The sequence below is a fragment of the Hylobates moloch genome, unplaced genomic scaffold, assembly GCF_009828535.3.
Source record: "Hylobates moloch isolate HMO894 unplaced genomic scaffold, HMol_V3 SCAFFOLD_21, whole genome shotgun sequence".
Classification (NCBI taxonomy): Eukaryota; Metazoa; Chordata; class Mammalia; order Primates; family Hylobatidae; genus Hylobates; species Hylobates moloch.
Genome location: NW_026652296.1, coordinates 26,890,677 through 26,913,953, shown reverse-complemented (window position 1 = coordinate 26,913,953; position 23,277 = coordinate 26,890,677). Strand labels below are relative to the sequence as shown.

The window sequence follows — 23,277 nt, the reverse complement described above, 5'->3', positions numbered from 1 at the left end:
CCCACCACATGCCTGGCTAATTTTTGTATTTTTAGTAGAGACGGGGTTTCACCATGTTGGCCAAGATGGTCTCAAACTCCTGGCCTCAGGTTATCCACCCACCTTGGCCTCTCAAAGTGCTGGGATTACAGATGCGAGCGACCACGCCCAGCCTATTTTTAATTCTTAAAATAACCACCAACAGGGTGTGACTTGTAGTTTGCAGTTTGCAAAAATACTCCTAATTCTCTTCCCCAAAGGTAACTGTTTGCAGTCTAGTCTACATTCTTCTAGTTTTATTTTACACGTATATAAAACACTTGCTTACGTTTGCAAAAATGAGCACATACTATAACTTATGTGCCTTTTTTTCTTATCATACACCTTGGCAATGTTCCCCAAGGAATGTGTGCTTACAGTTCCTCTGGAGGCTAAATTCTGTGGGTCCCCCTCCCCCGGCCCCCCAAAAAGATGTTACCAACAGCACCTTCTTTTTCACATCTGGGCAGTCTTCCTCAATGAATTTTTCATCTTGTATTTAACCAGTTCTCTATGTATAAACCTTTTTTTTTTTTTTTTTGAGACTGAGTGGCATGATCTTGGTTCACTGCAACCTCTGCTGCCTGAGTTCAAGCAATTCTCCTGCCTTGGCCTTCCAAGTAGCTGGGATTACAGGTGCGCACCATCACACCCAACTAATTTTTGTATTTTTAGTAGAGATGTGGTTTCACCATGTTGGCCAGGCTGGTCTTGAACTCCTGACCTCAAGTGATCCCCCCGCCCCAGCCTCCCAAAGTGCTGGGATTACAGGCATAAGCCATCGTGCCCAGCCTATGTATGAACCGTTAAATTACATTTCAGCTATTAGTTTGTACACACAATTCTGTGTGGGTCCCTTGGCAAGCTTTTGGAAGTGTATCTGTAGTGTATATTCTTACGAGTGGAAATGCTAGGTTAAAATGCATGTGTAATACTGAGTTTCAGTTTGGGATGATGAAAAAATTCTAGAGACAGATGGTGGTGATGGTTGCATGATGGTGCAAATGAACTTAGTGCCACTGAACTATATACTTAAAAGAAGCTTTACATGGTCAATTTTCTGTTATGTATATTTCTCCACAATAAAGAAGGGAAAAGAAGTAGTGCATTGTAAGTTTGATATTACCAAATTGCTCTTTATGGCTTTTAAAAATTATTATTCAAAAGTAATACACGCTGCCAGGCGCGGTGGCTCACGCCTGTAATCCCAGCACTTTGGGAATTACAGGCGAAGGTGGGCGGAGCACCTGAGGTCAAGAGTTCGAGACCAGCCTGGCCAACATGGTGAAACCCCATCTCTACTAAAAATACAAAAATTAGTCAGGTGTGGTGGTGCACACCTGTGATCCCAGCTACTCAGGAGGCTGAGGCAGGAGGATTGCCTGAACCCAGGAGGTGGAGGTTGCAGTGAGCCAAGACCGAACCACTGCACTCCAGCCTGGGCGACAGAGCAAGACTCTGTCTCAAAACAAAACAAAACATACACACACACACACACACACACACACACACACACACACACAACTAATACCTGGTTATTATAAAAATGGAAGCAATATAGGAGTACATAAAGTAAAATGTTAAATTTCCCCTTCAAGTTGTAGTTGCCACTGACACTTTGGTCTGTCCTCTCCCTACACCTCCCCATCTTTCTCCCTGCATCTTCAGTTTATTTACAGAGACATATGGCTAGGGCTTTTTTGGGGTGTGCAGGTTGTATTTTTTTTCCCTTTTTTTTTTTTGTTGGAGCTTACATATCCGGTAGGGATTATATTTTTTTCTAAGAAAGATGAGATTGTGTTAAGCTGTTTTACTGCTTTTTTTCCCCACTAGCAATATGTCCAGGCGATCTTTCCAGATCAGGAAACACAGATTGACCTTTTTAATCTTTTTAATGACCACAGAGCATTCTATTGTAGGGACCAGCATTTCCGTATCAACTGGGTTGATGTTTTTTCAGAAGTACTTTATTCGTTCCAGAGGGAGAACAGAGAGGAAATAATGACAGGAAGTCAGAGCAGCCCAGAAACAGCCCCTTCCAAAGGGCAAGCTGTGACCCCACGGCAACTTTGCAGGCACCTCCCTTGATTTCCAGTGGGTTCCTCAGGTAGCCCATCAGGCAAGAGCTGCCCCAGGACAGGTTTAACAGCAGGAAGATCTGGGTAGCTCAGATGGGCACTGGATCATGCTGCTGGGCTGGAATCTTAGCTCCCCCAACCATAGGGGTAGCCCCTGAGCCAGTCCCTTCACCTCTCTGAACTTCAGTCTTCTTTCTCATCTGTGAAATGGGGATGATGGGAGTCGGTGCCTCCTGGTTTCTGGAAGGATTCAGTTAGATAAGGTGTGATTCCTCGTTCCCCAGGGTGGACTGCATTGCCATAAATGACATGAGGCCACCTTGCTACTCAGGCCACACCTCATCCTTGACTCCCCTCCTCCTCTTACAGCCACAGCCAATCCAGTGGCAAGGGCTGCCGACTCTGCCTTCCCAACATGGCTGTCCTGGGCCACTTTCTGGTTATCCTCACCTCTACCTCACTCGAGCTGGTTAAAAGCTTACATCAGAGCCCATCCCTCTGCTACTCAGACCCTCTGGTGGCTTCTCTTCTGGCTCAGAGTAAAAGCCAAAGTCCTGGCCGGGCGCGGTGGCTCATGCCTATAATCCCAGCACTTTGGGAGGCCAAGGCGGGTGGGTCACTTGAGGTCAGGATATCGAGACCAGCCTGGCCAACATGGTGAAACCCCATCTCTACTAAAAATACAAAAGTTAGCTGGGTGTGGTGGCACACACCTGTAATCCCATCTACTCAGGAGGCTGAGGTGGGAGGATTGCTTGAACCCAGAAGGCAGAGGTTGCAGTGACTCACCTGAAATCTCGCCACTGCACTCCAGCCTGGGTGACAGAGCAAGCCTCTGTCTCAAAAAAAAAAAAAAAAAAAAAAGCCAAGTCCTTAGCTCTGCCTCCCAGGTCCTCCCATGCGGGCCTGGCTGGCTCACTGCCCTCACCTTCTGCCTTGTTCTCTGGCCACACCAGCCTCCCTGTTGTTCAACAGCACTGCCAAATGTGCTCCTGCCTCAGGGGCTTTGTACCTGCTTTCTCTGCTGCCCAGACCATCTCCCTGATGACCTGAGGTCTCTCCTCATTCATGGCCTCATCAGAGAGGCCTCTCCTGACCATCCTATCAAAATAGCCCTGTCTTGTCTCTGGCAAAACAAAGCCACTGAAGAATGAGAGAGGCTATTTTCTCCCCTGGCCACCTCCCTAGAGGAGCTGCTCCCCTGAGGGGCCCAGCGGGGACCCTTGTGCCCTGGATTCCGACTCCTGGCGAGTGCTGGCTCTCCCTGTCTGTGTCTGCTGCAGGCGAGAAGCCCTACAAATGCTCAGTGTGCGAGTCTGCGTTCAACCGCAAGGACAAACTGAAGAGACACATGTTGATCCACGAGCCCTTCAAGAAATACAAATGCCCTTTCTCGTGAGTAGAGACTGCCATGCAGGGGGGCGGGTAGCGGGACAGATTCTCCAGGGGTGCTGCTGGGGAGGGTGGGACAGATGTCAGGCCTGAGGGCAGGCCTCTCTCTTTTTGTTTGTTTTTTTTTTTGGAGACAGGGTCTCACTCTGTCACCCAGGCTGGAGTGCAGTGGTAAGATCTTGGCTCACTGCAACCTCTGCCTTCTGGGTCCAAGCGATTCTCTTGCCTCAGCTTCCCAAGTAGCTGGGATTACAGGCGCCTGCCGCCACGCCTGGCTAATTTTTGTATTTTTAGTAGAGATGGGGTTTGGCCATGTTGCCCAGGCTGGTCTCGAGCTCCTGACCGCAAGTAATCCATCTACCTCGGCCTCCCAAAGTGCTGGGATTGTAGGCGTGAGCCACCGTGTCCGGCCAGGTCTCTCTCCTTTTATCCTGTCCTGGGCCCTGCCTGCCTCACTTCCCACCCTACCTCCTTGCCCAGCCCTTAGGGTGGACAAGGCTGTCCCTTGTGCCCAGGGCTAGTGGAGGGGCCAGCAAGAGGATCCTAAGCTTCGTGAACTCCCCCTGACCAGTGGCTTTGGTTTTTAGGACGCACACAGGCTGCAGTAAGGAGTTCAACCGGCCGGACAAGCTGAAGGCCCACATCCTCTCCCACTCTGGTAAGTGGCTCTTGGGCCTGCCAGGAGGGTCTGGTTCAGCTCTAGTTCACTGGGATAGACCCACCAGGAGGAGAAAGAGCAGACATATCCCGTGAGGCTTGTTTTCCCTGCCTGGCACATTCCAGCCAGCACTTTCACTTATGTGGGCTATGAGCCAGGCCTGAGATGAATCAGACACAGTCCCCCAGTCCAAGGAGGAAGCTAACCTGAGCAGAGATGACTCAGTTGGAATAGTGCCCAGTGTGATAGAGGTGTGGACGAGGTGTGGAGGGAATCAGATTCCAGCCAGGTCCAAGACATGGCCAGGAAGCTTCCTTGATAGGGCAGGGCAGGGGTCTCCAAGCCACTCCTCAGTTTCTCAGCAGCTCCTCAGAGCAGCCTGGCTGGCTTTCCACATGCCAGCCGAGGTCTAAAACAAAGTTCTTCAACCCTGGCACCATTAACATTTTGGGCCAGATAATTTTTTTTTTTTTTTGAGATGGAGCCTCACTCTGTCACCCGGTTGGAGTGCAGTGGTATGATCTCGGCTCATTGCAACCTCTGCCTTCCAGGTTCAAGCACTTCTCTTGCCTCAGCTTCCCAAGTAGCTGGGATTACAGGTGCCTGACACCATGTGCAGCTAATTTTTGTATTTTTAGTAGAGATGGGGTTTTCACCATGTTGGTCAGGCTGGTCTCGAACTCCTGACCTCAAGTGATCTGCCCACCTCGGCCTCCCAAAGTGCTGGGATTACAGGTGTGAGCCCCTGGCGCCTGGCCTGTAATCCTGTAGATAATCTTGTCCTGGGGGCTGTCCTGTGCGCTGTGGGATGTTTAGCAGCATCCCTGGCCTCTATCTACTGGGGTCAGTGGCATCCCCCCACAAGTGTGACAATCAAAAATGTCTCTAGGCATTGCTGAGTCCCCTGGGGGGGTAAAGTCTCCCCTGTTTGAGAAGGTTTACAGAAAAGAGTCAGTCACTAAAGAAAGTGTGAAAACTGGGAGAGTAGGTCAATGACTTGGACACACAGGGCTGGGTTGGGGTCTTGGTGCTGTCACGTTCCTGTGGGTGGCCTCAGGCATCACTGCCCCTCCCTGAGCCTCAGATGACCTGGCAAAGCGAGCCAAGGTGCAGGGAGTGAGCGGCTGTTCCAGGCAGAGGAGAATGGCAAGTACAAAGGCACAGAGGGAGGAGCCAGCGTGGCATCTCTGAGGAGAGTGAGCGTGGCTGGCGCAGAGAGTGGCTGGAAGAAGGCAGACGACGAGGATGGAGAGAGCTGGGGCCAGATCACACAGATGCTGGTGGGGCAAGAGCCTGGATTTTATTCCCAGCGCAGGGCACTGTTGTGGGGTGAAGGTCTGGATGCTTCTCACTGACTTTCCCTTGCCCTCCAGGCATGAAGCTCCACAAATGCGCCCTGTGCAGCAAGTCCTTCAGCCGCCGCGCCCACCTCGCCGAGCATCAGCGCGCCCACACAGGCAACTACAAGTTCCGCTGTGCTGGCTGCGCCAAGGGCTTTTCCCGCCACAAATACCTCAAAGATCACCGCTGTCGTCTCGGCCCCCAAAAGGACAAGGACCTGCAAACCCGGCGCCCCCCCCAGAAGAGGGCAGCCCCCCGCAGTTGCGGCAGTGGTGGGCGCAAGGTGGTGACCCCCTTGCCTGACCCGCTGGGGCTGGAGGAGCTGAAGGACGCAGGGGCTGGGCTGGTGCCTGAGGCCGTCCCCGGCAAGCCGCCCTTCGCAGAGCCGGACGCGGTGCTGTCCATCGTTGTGGGTGGTGCGGTGGGCGCGGAACCTGAGCTGGTGGTACCTGGACACGCTGAGGGGCTGGGCTCTAACCTGGCTCTGGCGGAGCTGCAGGCCGGGGCCGAGGGCCCATGTACCATGCTTGCTGTTCCTGTCTACATCCAGGCCTCCGAGTGACGGACCTGAGGTGTCTGTTTCCTGGGCAGGCCTGATACTCCTGTTTGGGTCCAGGGCCCCTGGGGGCAGACCGGTGATCCTTACCAGTGGAAGCGAGCCATCGAGCCATTGGCAGAAATCCTGCTGAATGTCATTCAGAAACCTCAGCCCATGGTCGCCCTCCTGTGCCCCTCTCCTGCTGGAAAGCCCTGCAACATTCTAGGGTTGGGGACAGGGCCACCCACAGTTTCTGGGCAGAGCCATGGTGGCAGGAGAGAGATGGCTGAAGCCTGAGCAGCCTAGAATCCCGCTGGTCTAGGCTGGTGGTTCGGGCCCTTGGGAGAGAAGACAGGGCGTTCCTCCCCACTCTGCCTCCAGGCTGCCTCTGGGTGGCCTCTAGTCCGCTGTTCTTCAGGAGGCCTGCCATAAACTCTTCAGAGTTTATGTGTTGGACCTTTTCACGGACGGTTCCCCACAGCGTCCTCAGACAGTTCTGTGATGTAGCTTTTAGGAGGCACTCAGGTGTCACAGCTAGACTGCAGCTATGAGACAGATCTGGCTTCAAATCCAAGAGTTGCCATGCACTTGCTGTGTGACCTTGGGCAAGTCACTTCACTTCTCTGAGCCCCGTGTTCCTCATCTGTACAATGGGGCTTACGATACTACTACCTCATAGGGTTGTCCTGGGGATCCAGTATGATGAAGTGCGCCAGGGGCTCGGCATGGTGCCCGGCACGCAGAAAGTGCTCAATAAATGTTTTTGTCATAATGTGTCCGGGTGGCCTGGGCCAAGCTGTGGCAGTTTCCTTCTTTGCCTCTAGGTGGCAGCACTCCCCTCTGAAGCTTGTGGTGGCTGAGGGGTCCTGGGCCCCTCACACAGGAAGCTCTGGAGAGATGATAAGGGAAGCAAGGCTAGGCACGGCAGCTCATGCCTGTAATCCCAGCACTTTGGGAGGCCAAGGTGGGCGGATCACCTGAGGTCCAGAGTTTGAGACCAGCTTGGCCAACATGACAAAACTTTGTCTCTAGTAAAAATACAAAAATTAGCCGGGTGTGGTGGTGCACACCTGTATTCCCAGCTACTTGGGAGGCTGAGGCAGGAGAATCACTTGAACCCAGGAGACAGAGGTTGCAGTGAGCTGAGATCGTGCCACTGCACTCCAGCCTGGGAGACAGAGTGAGACCCTGTCTCAAAAAAAAAAAAAAAAAAATTAACTGGGCGTGGTGGCAGGTGCCTGCAGTCCCAGATATGCTGGAGGCTGATGTGGGAGGATCACTTGAGCTCAGGAGGTCGAGGCTGCAGTGAGCTGAGATTGTGCCACTGCATTCATTCCAGCCTGGGCGACTGAGTAAGACCCTGTCTCAAAGATTAAAAAAAAATAATAATAAAATAAAAGGAAATTGGGAACACCCATCCACAGAAAACAGTCCAGGACAACACCCCATGGGGGTCAGGGTTTGTACTCACTTGTGGGAATTCAGGATTGTTAGCCACCTCCAAATCCGTTGTAATCAAGATCAGAAATCCCTCTCTGGAGGGCCGTGGGCATCTGGAGGCCGTCAGTGTCCTCACGTCCAGTGCTTCCTCCTACCTCTCAGCTGGTCCCGGTGGGAGGTGGACCGGGCTCATGAGGAGGCGGGAAGGAGAAAAGGGCCTTGACTAGTGTTTTCCCGTTTATCTTCACAGTCAACCTTCTGGGCTGTTGGACTCCATTTGATGACTGAATTGTTTTGAAGGCTGGCAGGTCCTTTGAAGGCATCTGTGTTGGGACTCAGGGCTGGAACTCAGAGCCAGGCCCAGCTTCCCACGTCCTCAGGAAGGGTGTGACGTGGCAGGAGGGACAGAGTTGATGGGGGTGAGGTGTGTAAGTGTACCGGCCTGCACAAAGGCCCGAGGGGGACTGGTGAGGACAGGAAGTCAGAGGGGATGCCCCTGGAGCTGGGCTGTGGCCAGGGTGCTTTGATGGGTGGATGGATAGGGGAAGGTGTGCCAAGTGAGAGCAGGGCGCACGCAAACACCTTGGGGTGGGACAGTGCCAGGCCTGCAATGTTCTGGGGCCGGCGGATGTTCCAGGATGACCAGAGGTCTCAGAGGAGTAGGTGGATAATGATCATGGCTGTTGCTTCAGCTTCTCCACATGAGGGACACTGTGCCAGGCTATTTACAGTCACATCGCCTCAGCCTGTCATGTGAGTGCTGTTACTTTCTGTATTTTACAGCTGAGAAAACCCAGGCCCAGAGGGGTAAACTTCCTTACCCAAGCTCACACAGCCAGGAAAGCTGCAGAGCTGGGACTCAAGCCAGGGCAGCCTGCCTCCGTGGGTTCTTAGCCACTTTCCACGACTGAAGTGTGGGTTGATGAATCAGAGAGGGCCTTAGATGTGGGTTAAGGAATCTGGACTTTATTCTCCACATAATGAAGGAGTCATGGGAGACATTGAACATTTAAGAAAGTTGTACAATGGCATGGAAAGAAATGTGAAGAATGACATCTTCAGCGGGTGTGGTGGCTCACGCCTATAATCCCAGCACTTTGGGAGGCCGAGGCGGGTGGATCACCTGAGGTCAGGAGTTCGAGACTATCCTGGCCAACATGGTGAAACCCCATCTCTACTAATAATACAAAAAAATTAGCTGGGAGTGGTGGCACATGCCTGTAATCTCAGCTACTTGGGAGGCTGAGGCAGGAGAATCGCTTGAACCCGGGAGGCAGAGTTTGCAGTGAGCTGAGATCCCGTGCCATTGCACTCCAATCTGGGTGACAAGAGTGAAACTCTGTCTCAAAAAAAAAAAAAAAAAAAAAAAAGAGTGACATCTTCCTCCTAATATAACTAATTAAGTGGTTTTTCTATAGCTTCTTCCTGTCAGTGTACACAGGCATACACGTCTACTGGTAATCACGAGAACTAACATTTATTAGTTATCGAATGCCTGGCACCATCCCCAGCACCTCAGTGTAGGCGCTACTTTTAAGCCCATTTTGCAGTTGAGATGAGGCAACAGGCACATTAAGGTTAAGCAGCCCAAAGTCACACAGGAGGGAAGTAGCAGAGCCAGGCCACAGATAAGGACATACCAAGATCAGCTATAATGTTTTAACAGAAAGTTGGTGACAAATCCCAGCACTTTGAGAGGCCGAGGCGGGCAGATCACGAGGACAGGAGATCGAGACCATCCTGGCTAACATGGTGAAACCCTGTCTCTACTAAAAATACAAAAAATTAGCCAGATGTGGTGGCCCTGGAGCTGGTCCCAGCTACTCGGGAGGCTGAGGCAGGAGAATCGCTTGAACCCGGGAGGCGGAGGTTGCAGTGAGCCGAGATCACGCCACCGCACTCCAGCTTGGGGGACAGAGCAAGTCTCTGTCTAAATAAATAAATAAATAAATAAAAAGAAAGTTGGTGTTGGTGATAGCTGCTCCAGGACCCCAGGGTCCGCCACCAAACTCCAAGATGCTGGACAGAGTGGAGCATAAAAAGGGGCTGGCCTAGGCATCCAGGGTCTCACTCCACCCCCAGAAAGATCACAGTCTTTGACCAGGCGCGGTGGCTCACTCCTGTAATCCCAGCACTTTGGGAGGCCAAGATGGGCAGACCTGAGGTCAGGAGTTCGAGACCAGCCTGGCCAACATGGCGAAACCCCATCTCTACTACAAAAAATTAGCCATTCGTGGTTGCACATGCCTGTGATCCCAGCTACTTGGGAAGCCAAGGCAGGAGAATCTCCAGAATCTGGGAGACAGAGGTTGCAGTGAGCCAAGATCTCACCATTGCACTCCAGCCAGGGTGACAGAGTAAACTCATGGACAGACTCTTACTCTGTAACAGTAAACTCTGTCTCAAAAAAAAAAAAAGAGAAAGATTACAGTCTTTGGTATCAAGCAGAGCTGGGTTTGAATTCTGGCTCTGCCCCCTCCCAGCTGCGTGACTATGGCAAGTCACTTCACCTCTCTGAACCTCAGTTTCCTCGTGTCAGTGTGAAGAATAATAGTACCCACCTGGCGAGGTTGATGTCACAATTCACAGAAATAATTCAGGTAAAGCAGAGATCACAAATTGGCCGCTCATGGCAGCCTCCAGACAGTTTGGCATTCACAATGTCTGAAAAAGTGAGCCAATATTTAAAAACAAATTTAAAATATACTACAGTGGTGAAATGTGAGATGCTACGTGTCAGGAATGACGCAAGGATGCTTGCTGTTATGACTCCAATATTACATTAGCGGCCTGGCCAGAATAATAGAGCAAGAAAAAGAAATAAATAGTATCAGGATTGGAAAGAGTGCGATAATAGCAAGGGTGCTGAAATAATAGCAAGATCAATATATACAAATCTACTATGCTCCTATACTGCAGAAGCAATTAGAAAATGTAAAAAATTGGGATATTTGGGCCAGGCGCGGTGGCTCACACCTGTAATCCCAGAACTTTGGGAGGCTGAGGTGGGTGGATCATGAGGTCAGGAGATTGAGACCAACCTGGCGAACGTGGCAAAACCCTGTCTCTACTAAAAAATACAAAAAATTAGCTGGGCACGGTGGTGCGTGCCTGTAATCCCAGCTACTCGGGAGGCTGAGGCTGGAGAATCACTTGAACCGGGGAGGTGAATGTTGCAGTGAGCTGAGATCATGCCACTGCACTCCAGCCTGGGCAACGGAGTGAGACTCCATCTCAAAATAAATAAATAAATAAATAAATAAATAAATAAATAAATAAATAAATAAACTCATTTCCTCTGATAAGTTTTCCTTGGCCAATCTGTCTAACGTAGCCCCACCTCCATCATTCTAGAATTCCTTACCCTATTTTATTTTTATACGTCACCCTTGACATTATATTAGACATTTGTTTATTGTCTGTTGTCCTCATTAGAAACAAAAGGTCCACAAAGGCATCGACTTTTGTCTGTTTTGTTCCTGAAGTATCTACAGTGCTTAGACCTTCCCAGGAATTGTTCAATCAATATTTGTTGAATGAATAAACAACAGCACTTTGAGAGAAGAAGGCCCACTTTACCCACCCGCTCCTCTCACCCCAGGGAGGCCAAGGGAGAATCTGTCATGTAGACTGAGATATGACTGACCCAGAGTCCTGGGAAGTAATGTCTGATATAAAAGGATATCTTCCTTTGTTCAAAGAGGGAGCGGAGACTATCTGGGCCAAATGACTAAGGCAGGTGGCTTGGAAGTCTCCGTCGACAGAGCAGGTGTCCCTGTGGCCCAGGAGAACTGGTTGGACTAGTTTTGTCTCCTTTGGGGAGGAAGGAGTGGAGGTGGCAGCTACTGGTGCTCCCAACCCCCAAGGCTGCCAGCAAGTGACCCCCACACACAAGGCTTTCAGGTCCTGAAGGGTGGTGATGAGGGAGGTGAGCAGGCTCCACCTAAGGATTGGCAGTGACCTCTTACTAGCTGAGGGTGCCTCAGGTAGGCTTAGGCACAGGAGCCAGAGGCAGGAGGCCAAGGCCCAACTTCAGGGCCTTGGGTGCTTTGAAGAATCACAGAGAATAAACAGGCCCAGGGAGGGAAAAGTTCTTGTCCAAAGTCTCATCAAGGCAAGGCTGCTACCCAGGCCACTGCTACCTCAGTCCACTTATTTATTCATCGATCAAGTATTTCTTGAGTACCTACTACATGCCAGGCATAGTTCTTTGATGATACATCATGAGCAAAACAATCATTTGTGGAGATCCTTTGTGGAGGAAGCAGAAGATAAACAACAAAGTAAATAAGTAAGTTATAGATGTTAGGAGGTGACGAGTACTATAGAGAAGGAAAAAAAGTAGAGGTGAGTAGAGGTTTTGAGAGTTTGGGGGGTGCTGGTGTGTTTCAGGAAGAGTAGAGAGGCCAGTGTGATGGGAGTGAGGCATTGGAAAGGAGGAGGGCAAGGAGGTGACAGGAAAATCGTGACATCATGTAGGGACTTGAGGGACATTGAAAGGACTTTGGGTTTTACTTGAGGGATGTGGAGAGCCATCTGAGGATTGTGAGCATTCAGTGACTACATCCGACATACATATATATGTCCAATGTCAAAATATATATATGTGTGTGTGTGTATATATATGTATATATATGTGTGTGTATATATATATATATATGTCAGATGTCAAAAAAAATATATATATATATATATATTTTTTTTTCCTGAGACAGAGCCTCTCTCTGTCACCCAGGCTGGAGTGCAGTGGCGTGATCTCGGCTGACTGCAACCTCCAACTCCCAGGTTCAAGCAATTCCCGTGCCCCTGCCTCCTGAGACTACAGGTGTGTACCACCATGTCCGGCTAATTTTTGTATTTTTAGTAAAGATGGGGTTTCACCATGTTACCCAGGCTGGTCTTGAACTCCTGGCCTCAAGTGATCCGGCCTCGGCCTCCCAAAATGCTGGGATTATAGGGATGAGCCACTGTGCCCAGCCAAACACATATTTTTTAAAGGATACCTCTGTTTACCATGTAGAAAATGAGCTGGAAGGAATAAAGATGGAGACAGGAAGGCCAATGAGGAAGAGTATTAGGTTCCTCTTGCTTCTGTAATAAAGAATCAGAAATTTAGTGGCTTAAACCAACACAGATCTTATCACTCCGGAGGTCAGAAGTCTGATATGGTTCCCACTGGACTAAAATCAAGTGTTGGCAGGGCTGTGTCCTTCCGGAGGCTCTGGGGAGAATCTATTCCATTGTCTTTTCCAGTTTCTAGAAGCCACCTGCATTCCTTGGCTTGTGGCCCCTTTCTCCATTCAAAGGCAGAAGGGCAGCATCCTGCCAGTCTCTGACTCTGAAACCTCTTGCTTCTGTTTTGTGATTACATTGAGGCCAGCTGGATAATCCACAATAATCTCATCATTTCAAGCTCCTTAACACTTCTACAAAGTCCATTTAAGGTGAGATTCTGGGGATGAGGACATGAACGTCTTTGAAGGACCATTATCCTGCCCACCAGGAGGCTACTGTAATAGTGCAGGCAAGAGATGATGGTGACTTTGACCAGAGTGACAGCAATTAAGATGGTAAGAAATGATAGGGTTCTGGATATATTTTGAGGATAGAGCCAACAGGATATTCTAAGGGATTGGATGTGGACTTTTCCTTCCTCGTGCAGGGAGGCTTCTAGTCTACTTGTGTCTTGGGCCTGGGCCTGGGCGAGGATGAGGGTTTCCCTGGGGTAAAGTCTAGGGAGTCACAGTCATTGACTGGAGCCTGTGTGGCCGTCTAGGGCCTGCTGCATGGCCTGCATGTGGTCAGACAGATGGGTATGGAGTAGGCCCTGTAACCCACCATTAGCACAAGTGTAGGGTCCTTTCTGGTCAACAATCTCACCCGCCTCCCCCTCACTCCTCACTTAACCCCTCAAGTTCTGCTGGGCTGGGCCTTTCCTGCCCCTGTCGCTTACTTTGCCCCACTCCCCTGGGAGGTCAGACCTGCTCCCAGGCCCGCCACACTTTATTTATTTACCTGTTTGTATGTGTGAATGTCTCTCTGTTCATTCATTATTTGCATGTAGGCAGAATAGCACAGTGGCTAAACTGGTTGCCTTTACAGTAAGAATCCCAGCTCTGCCTCCTACAAGTGTGTGATCTTAGGCAAGCTGTCCAACCTCTGTTAATGTATAAAATGGGAACAATAAAGCCTACCTCATATAGTTGTTGCGTGGGCTAAATGAGGTAATGCATGTAAAATCCTCAGCTCAGTGTCTGGCTTAGCATAAAGTGCTGAATGAAGATTCTCTGTTATTTTCTCACGGTTCAAGTGCCAACCAGACCACTCAATAATGGTGTGACCTTCGGCAAGTTATTCAACCTCTCCAAGCTTCTGTTTCCTCAGCTGTAATCTGTAACTGCCTCATAGAACTATAGTTGGACGATTAAATGAGATAATCTGGCTGGGTGTGATGGCTCACACCTGTAATCCCAGTGCTTTGAGAGGCCAAGGGGGGAGAATCACTTGAGTCCAGGGGTTTGGGACCAGCTTGGGCAACATAGGGAGACCCTGTCTCTACAAAAGATACAAAAATTAGCTGGGTGTGGTGGCACACACCTGTGGTCACAGCTACTCGGGAGGCTGAGGTGGGAGGATCGCTTGAGCCTGGGAGGCAGAGGTTGCAGTGAGCCATGATCGTGCCACTGCACTCCAGCCTGGGTGACAGAGTGAGACTCTGTCTCAAAAAATAAAATAAAATAAAATAAAAATAAATAAATAAATAAGCTATTCCATGTAAGCTGTCTGTCAGAGTGAGGGCTCCATGGATGTTTATAATTATTATTCCTGTTGTTATTATTTCAAAAATATCTGTTAAATACATATTCTGTGCTAAGGCCTTTGTCTGTGTTGTCACTGAATCATCAGAATGGCCTGGTGAGGAATATAGTGTTATTTCTGTTTCACAGATAGGAAAACCAAGGCAGGTAAAGCACATGGCTGAATGGCAGAGCCCCAGTTCTGATCTAGGTCTGTGTGGTAGGCACCAAAACATGTTCCCTCTTCATTACTTCAACGCACTTTTAAAAATTGAGATAAGGGGCCAGGTGCGGTGGCTCATGCCTGTAATCCCAGCACTTTGGGAGGCTGAGGCGGGCAGATCACAAGGTCAGGAGTTTGAGACCAGCCTGGCCAACATGGTGAAACCCTGTCTCTACTAAAAATACAAAAATTAGCTGGGCGTGGTGGCTCATGCCTGTAATCCCAGCTACTCAGGAGGCTGAGGCAGGAGAACTGCTTGAACTGGGACCCCGGAGGCGAAGGTTGCAGTGAGCCGAGATCGTGCCATTGCACTCCAGCCTGGGCAACAAGAGTGATACTCTGTCTCAAAAAAAAAAAAAAAAAAAAAAAAATTAAGATAAGGGCGGGTGTGGTGGTTGTAGCCTGTAATCCAAAACTTTGGGAGGCAAAGGTAGGCGGATCTCTTGAGGTCAGGAGTTCAAGACCAGCCTGGCCAAAATGGGGAAACCCTATCTCCACTGAAAATACAAAAATTAGCCAGGTGTAGTGGTGGGCACTTGAAACCGGGTGGTGGAGGTTGCAGTGAGCCGAGATTGTGTCACTGCACTCCAGCCTGGGCGACAAAGCGAGACTCCGTCTCAAACAATAAAAATAAAAATTGAGATAAAATTCACATGACATAAAATTCACCATTTTGGCCGGGTGCGGTGGCTGATGCCTGTAATCCCAGCACTTTGGGATGCTGAGGCGGGCGGATCACCTGAGGTTAGGAGTTCGAGACCACCCTGGCCAACATAGTGAAACCCCATCTCTAATAAAAATGCAAAAAATTAGCCAGGTGTGGTGGCAATACCTGTAATCTTAGCTACTCAGGGGGCTGAGGCAGGATAATTGATTGAACCTGGGAGGCAGAGGTTGCAGTGAGCCAAGATTGTACCACTCCACTCCAGCCTGGGCAACAGAGTGAGACTCCATCTACAAAAAAAAAAAAAAAAAATTCACCATTTTAAACATTGCTAAATGTTTTATTATTTTTGATGCTATTGTAAATGGAAATGATTCTTAATATCATTTTCATATTGCTCATTGCTAATGTACAGAAATACAACTGATTTTTGTGTGTTGATATTGTTGAACTTTGCTGAACTCATTTTAGTTCTAATAGCTTTCTGTGTATTCTTTAGGTTTTTCTCTATATGAGATCATGTCATCTGCAAATAGCAATAGTTTTACCTCTGCTTTTCCAATCTGGATGCCTTTTACTTATTTTTCTCGCTTAGCTGCCCTGACAAGAACTTTCAGTACAATGTTGATTGGAAGTGATGAGAGTAGGCATCCTTATCTTATTCCTGATCTTAGGGGGAAAGCTTTCGGCCTTTGTCTTCACCATTAAGTGTGATGTTAGCTATGGGTTTTGCAGTGGCATGATCTCGGCTCACTGCAACCTCCACTTCCTGGGTTCAAGTGATTCTCCTGCCTCAGCCTCCTGAGTGGCTGGAATTATAGGTGTGCACCACCATGCTTGGCTCATTTTTGCGTTTTTTTAGTAGACTTGGGGTTTCACCATGTTGGCCAGGCTGGTCTGGAACTCCTGAGCTCAAGTAATCCACCCACCTCGGCCTCTCAAAGTGCTAGGATTACAGGCATGAGCCACCATGCCCAGCCTAGAGATGTTTTTTTAAATTGTAATATAACATGTTTAATAAAGTACCTAAGATATGTAAAGGGCACTCATCTTAAGTATAAAAACTGATTAATTTGTATACAGCCATGTGAACACCTCTGGATCCTGCTATTGAACCTGTTAGCACCTCGTAAGGGTCCTCTTCCTGGTCTGTACCTCCCTGGAGGTAACCATTATTCTGATTCCTAACACCATAGATTAGTTTTGCCTGTTTTTGAGCTTCGTATATGTGGAGTCATACAGGCTTTTGTATCTGGTTTCTTTCACTCAGCATAATATCTGTGAGTCATCCAAATTCTTGCATGTACCAGTGGCTCATTCTTTTTCACACAGTTTTGAATAAGTTAATACGAGTTGGTCAAAGTTTGAAAAGGCTGTGCATTTGTCTGAGAGACCAGAAAAATACAGACCAGCAAAGCCCAGGGCTCTCCAGTATTGAGCCAGTCCACTCTGTGAATCTCTATTTGTGGCAGCTGAATTCTCAGCCAGGATGGCAGCTACTTTGCCCATGTGTCACCACTCCCCATCCCATACCCTGGGTAGACATCACAAATCCATCTTGAGCGCTTTTTTTCTTTTTTTGAGACAGAGTCTCACTCTGTCACCCAGGCTGGAGTGCAGTTGCATGTTGACAGCTCACTGCAGCCTCAACCTCCTGGGCTCAGGTGATCCTTCTGCCTCAGCCTCTCGAATAACTGGGACCATAGGTGTGTGCCACCATGCCCAGGTAATTTTTAATTATTTCTTGAGACTGAGTCTCCCTATGTTGCCCAGGCTGGTCTCAAACTCCTGGGTTCAAGCAATCTTCCCATCTTGGCCTCCCAAAGTGCTGAGATTATAGGTGTGAGCCACCATGCCAGGCCAATCTTGGCACTTTTTTTTACAAGAACTTCTGATGCAGCCTCAAAATTCTTTTCAACCCAGTGGTCCAGGTGGCCAACACTAATTGCTTATAGTTGGTACTTGATATAGTTTGGCTGTGTCCCCACTCAAATCTCATCTTGAATTATGTCTCCCATAATTCCCATCGTTGTGGGAGGGACCTGGTAGGAGATAATTAAATCATGGCAGCGGTTTCTCCCATACTGTTCTTGTGGTAATAAGTCTCATGAGATCTGATGGTTTTATAAGGAGACACCCCTTTCGCTTGGCTCTCATTCTCTCTTTGCCTGCTGCCATCCATGTAAGACGGGACTTGCTCCTCCTTGCCTTCTGCCATGATTGTGAGGCTTCTCCTGCCATATGGAACTGTAAGTCCAATTAAACCTCTTCTTTTGTAGATTGCCCAGTCTTGGGTATGCCTTTATCAGCAGCATGAAAACAGACTAATGCAGTACTCAAGATTAAATCTGAGGTTTCTGCTGTCATATCCCCAAGATATTTTTCTGGGCTCCCAGAGTTAGAACATGAGGGGCTCTTTATCACCCTTAGTTTACCCCACAGCTGTATGAAACTGATGGTGGTGAGGTCCACAGCATCTTCCTGTTCATATATCCTTTGGGTAATGGCTCCAACTCAGCAAGCGTTTAGCTACCTATGTGCCCGGGAGCAACTTGACTTACATAAGAGGTGACGAGGCCGACTGCTTAGATGTGGAGGGGCTGCTGCACCCATGAGGTGGCTTGACTGAAGCCTCTTTGTTTTTCTCTTTTACTTTGCTAAAACATTGCAATGTCTCAATTACAGAACGAACACAAATGTGACTTAATGTTTAACAATCCATACTCCTGTGAATTCTTGACAGTTCTAGCATGTCTCTCACGTTTGAAAAACTTATTCCAACCACGAAATTGGGTGAAATGAACTCTACCATCCTCTGGGAATGGCTGCCGTATGTGCAGGGTTGGAGGTTGTGGCTGATTAAAACAACAACAACATCCAACTCATGGCTTTTGTCCAAATGTAAATCATAGTCTGAGGGAGGAGATAAGATTCACATATAAACTAATAGAGGAAAAGTCCAGCTAAGCTCTCATTCATTTGAAACTCTGATCCTGAGCAACTTCACATATTTGAAAAGTACAGGAAGGAATAAAAAATACCTTTGAGAAGCCGTATTTTTCTTCATGGGAGAGCATTTCAGCTCCTCATTTAGAATTTTAGAATTGGTTTATTCTTTGTTTTTTGTTTTTTTTTTTTGAGACGGAGTCTTGCTTTGTCGCCCAGGCTGGAGTGCAGTGGCGCGATCTCGGCTCACTGCAAGCTCTGCCTCCTGGGTTCAGGCCATTCTCCTGCCTCAGCCTCCAGAGTAGCTGGGACTACAGGTGCCTGCAACCACACCTGGCTAATTTTTTTGTATTTTTAGTAGAGATGGGGTTTCATCCTGTTAGCCAGGATGGTCTCGATCTCCTGACCTCATGATCCACCCATCTCGGCCTCCCAAAGTGCTGGGATTACAGGCGTGAGCCACCCCGCCCGGCTATTCTTTGTTTTCATGCAAGGTTAACACATGCAAAAGATTGGAAGCCGCAAATTAGAATGGTAGGCTTGGGGCAACTAGTGGCTACTAACAGCAGCCTCACTGCTAATGGACGAAGTGATTTTTTTCCCCTTTTTACCCACCACTAAGAGTCCAGAGAAGTGATGCTTGACACCAAAGACAAGGGAAAAACAATGAAATGTGGTACCACAATTAGCTGGGTCTATTTATTGCAGGGGTAAAAAAGTCCTCAATTCTTCTGCTACTTTTGAAAGTTCTGAGTCTCTCCCTGGTTCAATTCTTATTGCCCATAAAGATGACAGAATACCTAAGAATAAAATATACATTTTTGAGCATCTGCTAGGTGCCAAGTCTATGCTAAGTAAGTACTTTACATTCTGTATCTCATATAAGCTTGAGGTGGTCCTGTTATGATGATCTCCAGTTTACACTTGCAGGAAGGGAGGCACAGAGAGTAAGGGAAATAACTTGCCCAAGTAAGTAGTCAAGGCTGGGTTTTGAACCTTTGCTGTCAAAGTTCAGTGTCAAGGCTGTTAGCTTCTGCTAGGTTTCAAAGGATCTGTTAGGTGAATGAAGAGTAGAAAGGCATTCCAGGTAGAGGGAAGAACATTTGCAAAGACAGGGCTAGTCAGTCAGTCACTTGATTTCTCTGAATCTTGGTTTACTCCCCTATAAAATAGGAACAGTATTATCTGTCATAGACTGCTTATGATAATTAAATATGATTTTTTTTCTTTTTTTTTTTGGAGACGGAGTCTTGCTCTGTCACCCAGGCTGGAGTGCAGTGGCGCAATCTCGGCTCACTGCAAACTCCGCCTCTGGGGTTCAAGCGATTCTCCTGCCTCAGCCTCCCAAGTCACTGGGATTAGAGGCATGTACCACCATGCCTGGCTAATTTTTGTATTTTTAGAGAGACGGGGTTTCACCATGTTGGCCAGGCTGGTCTCGAACTCCTGACCGCAAGTGATCCATCTGCCTTGGCCTCCCAAAGTGCTGAGATTACAAGCGTGAGCCACTGCACCTGGCCAAATGTGATATTATATGTACGGCACTCTGCACAATGCCAGAATGTGCATCGATGGTGCAATCATAGAATGTGCATCAATGTTAATTATTGTTGTTTTTCAAATACAATAGTTCTCCTTTATCCTCAGGTGTACTTGCAAGTGGATGCCTGAAAACATAAATAGTACTGAACTTTATATATACTATGTTTTTTCTATATATATACATCTATGATAAAGTTTAATTTATAAATTAGGCATAGTAAGAGATTAATAACTACTAATAAAATGGGACAATTATAACAGTATACTGTATTCAGTTTTGTGAATGTGGTCTCACTCTCTCTCAAAATGTCTTACTGTACTGTATTCACCCTTCTTGAGATTATGTGTGATGACAAAATGCCTATGTGATGAGATGAAGTGAATGACACAGGCATTATGAGGTAGTGTTAGGCTACTACTGACTGTCTGAGATGTCAGGAGGACCATCTGCTTTGGGTGATCCTGGATCATTGAGCTATGACGATGTCAATGGTTGGATATCAGGATCAGACGATGTCAACCGATGATTGGGGGTCCTTGGATAATTGCGTTTTTGCCAAAAACTTTTGGAAGAACATTATTACTGGAAGTTGTCTCTTTCTTTTTCTGAGATAGCATCTCGCTCTGTTGCCCAGGTTTCAGTGCAGTGGTGTGATCATGGCTCACTGTAGCCTCAACCTCCTGGGCTCAGGTGATCCTCCCACCTCAGCCTCCTGAGTAGCTGGGACTGCAGGTGTGCGCCACCACACCCAGCTAGTTTTTTTGCATTTTTTGTAGAGATGAGGTTTCACCATGTTGCCCAGGCTGGTCTCAAACTTGTGAGCTCAAGTGACCCGCCTACGTCAGCATCCCAAAGTGCTGAGATTACAAGCGTGAGCCCTGCACCTGGCCATCTCTATTTTTTTTTTTTTTTTTTTTTGAGACAGAGTCTCTGTCGCCCAGGCTGGAGTGCAGTGGCTCAATCTTGGCTCACTGCAACCTCTGCCTCTTGGGTTCAAGCAATTCTCCTGCCTTAGCCTCCCAAGTAGCTAGGATTACAGGTGCACGCCACCATGCCTGGCAAATTTTTGTATTTTTAGTAGAGACAAGATTTCACCATGATGGCCAGGCTGGTCTCAAACTCCGGGCCTCAAGTGATCTGCCCACCTCGGCCTCCCAAAGTGCTAGGATTACAGGTGTTAGCCACCATGCCTGGCCTCTTTCTTTTTAATTCATAGAAGTATGGCTGCAGAAGTTGTAATCCTTTGGTGACCACACGAGTGATTTTAATGCTGTATTCTATCTGAGGATTGTATTCCATAATTTTGTCCTTTAACGTCTGTGCAATTTGAAACACTCGGCAAATTTTGATAACGCCCATGTTGCTGGTTCTGCTTCCGTTTCTCCTTCATTTTCCTCTTTCTCTGTAGGTGACTTGACAAGTTCTTTCAATTCCACATTTGTTAACACTTTCCAGTGGCCTTCAATATGATCTTCCACTTCTTCATCAAGTATGTCCCCAAATCCTTCTCCACCAACTTGTCTTGCTGTAGCCTCTCCAGTAATATTTATTTATTTATTTGAGACAGGGTCTCAGTCTGTCACCCAGACTGGAGCGCAGTGGTGCGATCACAGCTCACTGCAGTTTCAAACTCCCAGGCTCAGATGATCTTCACAGCTCAGTCTCCTGAGTAGCTAGGACTATAGGCCTGTGCCATCATGCCCAGCTAAATTTTGTATTTTTTGTGGTGACGGGGTTTTGCCATGTTGCCCAGGCTGGCCTCAACTCCTGGGCTCAAGCGATCCACCTGCCTTGGTCTCCCAAAATGCTGGAATTACAGGTGTGAGTCACCGCACCCAATCTCCAGTAACTTTTATTTATTTATTTATTTTTTCAGACGGAGTCTCTCTCTGTCGCCCAGGCTGGAGTTCAATGGCGCAATCTCAGCTGACTGCAAGCTCTGCCTCCTGGGTTCACGCCATTCTCCTGCCTCAGCCTCCCGAGTAGCTGGGACTACAGGCGCCCGCCGCCACCATGCCAGGCTAATTTTTTGTATTTTTAGTAGAGACGGGGTTTCACCGTGTTAGCCAGGATGCTCTGGATCTCCTGACCTCGTGATCTGCCCGCCTCGGCCTCCCAAAGTGTTGGGATTACAGGCGTGAGCCACCGCGCCCAGCTCCAGTAATTTTGTTTTTTCTTTTTGAGACAGAATTTTGCTCTTGTCTCCCAAGCTGGAGTACAATAGCGCGATTTCAGTTCACTGCAACGTCTGCCTCTCAGGTTCAAGCGATTCTCCTGCCTCAGCCTCCCAAGTAGCTGGGATTACAGGTGTGCGCCACCACGCCCAGCTAATTTTTTTTTTTTTTGTATTTTTAGTAGAGATGGGGTTTCACCACATTGGCCAGGCTGGTCTCAAACTCCTGACCTCAGGTGATCCACTCGCCTAGGCCTGCCAGAGTGCTGGGATTACAGGTGTGAGCCACTGTGCCCAGCCTATCCAGTAATTTTTACATTTTGCAGTCTAAACCTATTCCTAAGTCAGTGCAACCATCCATTACTTTCAGTAAGTGGCTTTGGTGCCACTCGTTTTAGGAGATTCCTTGCTGAAGCCTTTATACAGGCTCAATGCTTTCTGGTGTAACAGGTTGCTGTCAGTTGGAACACATTTTTTGTTCGTGTCTTCCACCTATAAGCTTAATGCTTTTTCTTTTCTTTTTTTAAAAAATTTATTTTCTTTTTTTGCCCTGTAAGTAAGGATACAACTTAATGCCTTTTCTATCTTAACTAAGCACTTATCACACTGTGGCTGTAACTTTTGCAGTTTGAGGTACGACAGCAAAACCAGCATGAATTTCTTTTTCCTCTTTCACAATTCTAGGGCTAGAAGATTCATTCTTACTGCAGATCTCAGTAAGCTCAGCATACGATTTTTTTTCTTAAGCTCAGAACTTCCACCTTTACATTTAAAGGAAGCACTTCACAGCTTCAGTTTGGCATATCCAAACTGCCAGCATTACTACTCTTGCACTTTGGGGCCATTATATAGTAAAATGAGGGTTCCTCGAACCAAAGCACTGCAACACCGTGACAGTCCATCTGATAACTCCTAAGCTGGTAAGTAACTAACAGATGGTAGAGGTATGTTGGACAAAGGGATGATTCACATCGCAGGTGGGATGGAACAGGATAGCACGAGATTTCATTAGGCCAGTGGAAATTAAAAACTTATGAACTGTTTCTTTCTGGAATTTTCTATTTAATACTGTCAGACCTTAGCTGGCCAAGTGAAACGGCTCAAAGTAAAATCGCAGATAAGGGGGAGACTACCGTACTCAACTGGAGAAGATACTGCTTTGCTTCTGTGACCACAGAATTGACAGGTTGAAATTGGAAACAACTGTTGCCTTCACGCTTTTAAGACAACTTCACATGAATATACATGTGAAGTTCAAGCATGGCGGTATCTCATACTAGCAATAAATTTTTGAGCAGTGTTGCACACTTACTGTCATTTCTCTTACTGTTCTACCACTCCTACAGAGCGCAGGCCAAGGAGACTATATTTCCCAGCATGCCACACGCCCTTTGACCCCAGCTACACCAAAAAGACGCGCCGAGGAGCAGCTGAAGCCGGAAGACTATAGCTTCCCGGCATGCAGC

General features: G+C 47.9%; 1 protein-coding gene and 1 long non-coding RNA gene across 5 annotated transcripts in view; one reads left to right on the top strand and one right to left on the bottom strand.

The window, feature by feature from the left end:
- Positions 1 to 6,801, top strand: part of ZNF341 (zinc finger protein 341) — a 64,369-nt gene extending 57,568 nt beyond the window's left edge. For all 4 annotated transcript variants that reach the window (XM_058433202.1, XM_058433201.1, XM_032142583.2 and 1 more), the window contains 3 exons: positions 3,380 to 3,491; positions 4,076 to 4,146; positions 5,520 to 6,801. In XM_058433202.1, coding sequence (XP_058289185.1) covers positions 3,380 to 3,491; positions 4,076 to 4,146; positions 5,520 to 6,049 — 713 coding nt within the window. In that variant the 3' untranslated portion in view covers positions 6,050 to 6,801. The remainder of the gene's footprint in view (positions 1 to 3,379; positions 3,492 to 4,075; positions 4,147 to 5,519) is intronic.
- On the bottom strand, positions 1,892 to 23,183 carry LOC116461126 (uncharacterized). The gene is made up of 4 exons (XR_004245992.1): positions 23,124 to 23,183; positions 12,479 to 12,556; positions 10,027 to 10,129; positions 1,892 to 2,296 (listed from the first exon to the last, which is right to left on the bottom strand). It is a non-coding gene; the product is annotated as an uncharacterized LOC116461126 (long non-coding RNA).
- Positions 23,184 to 23,277: the final 94 nt, after the last annotated feature.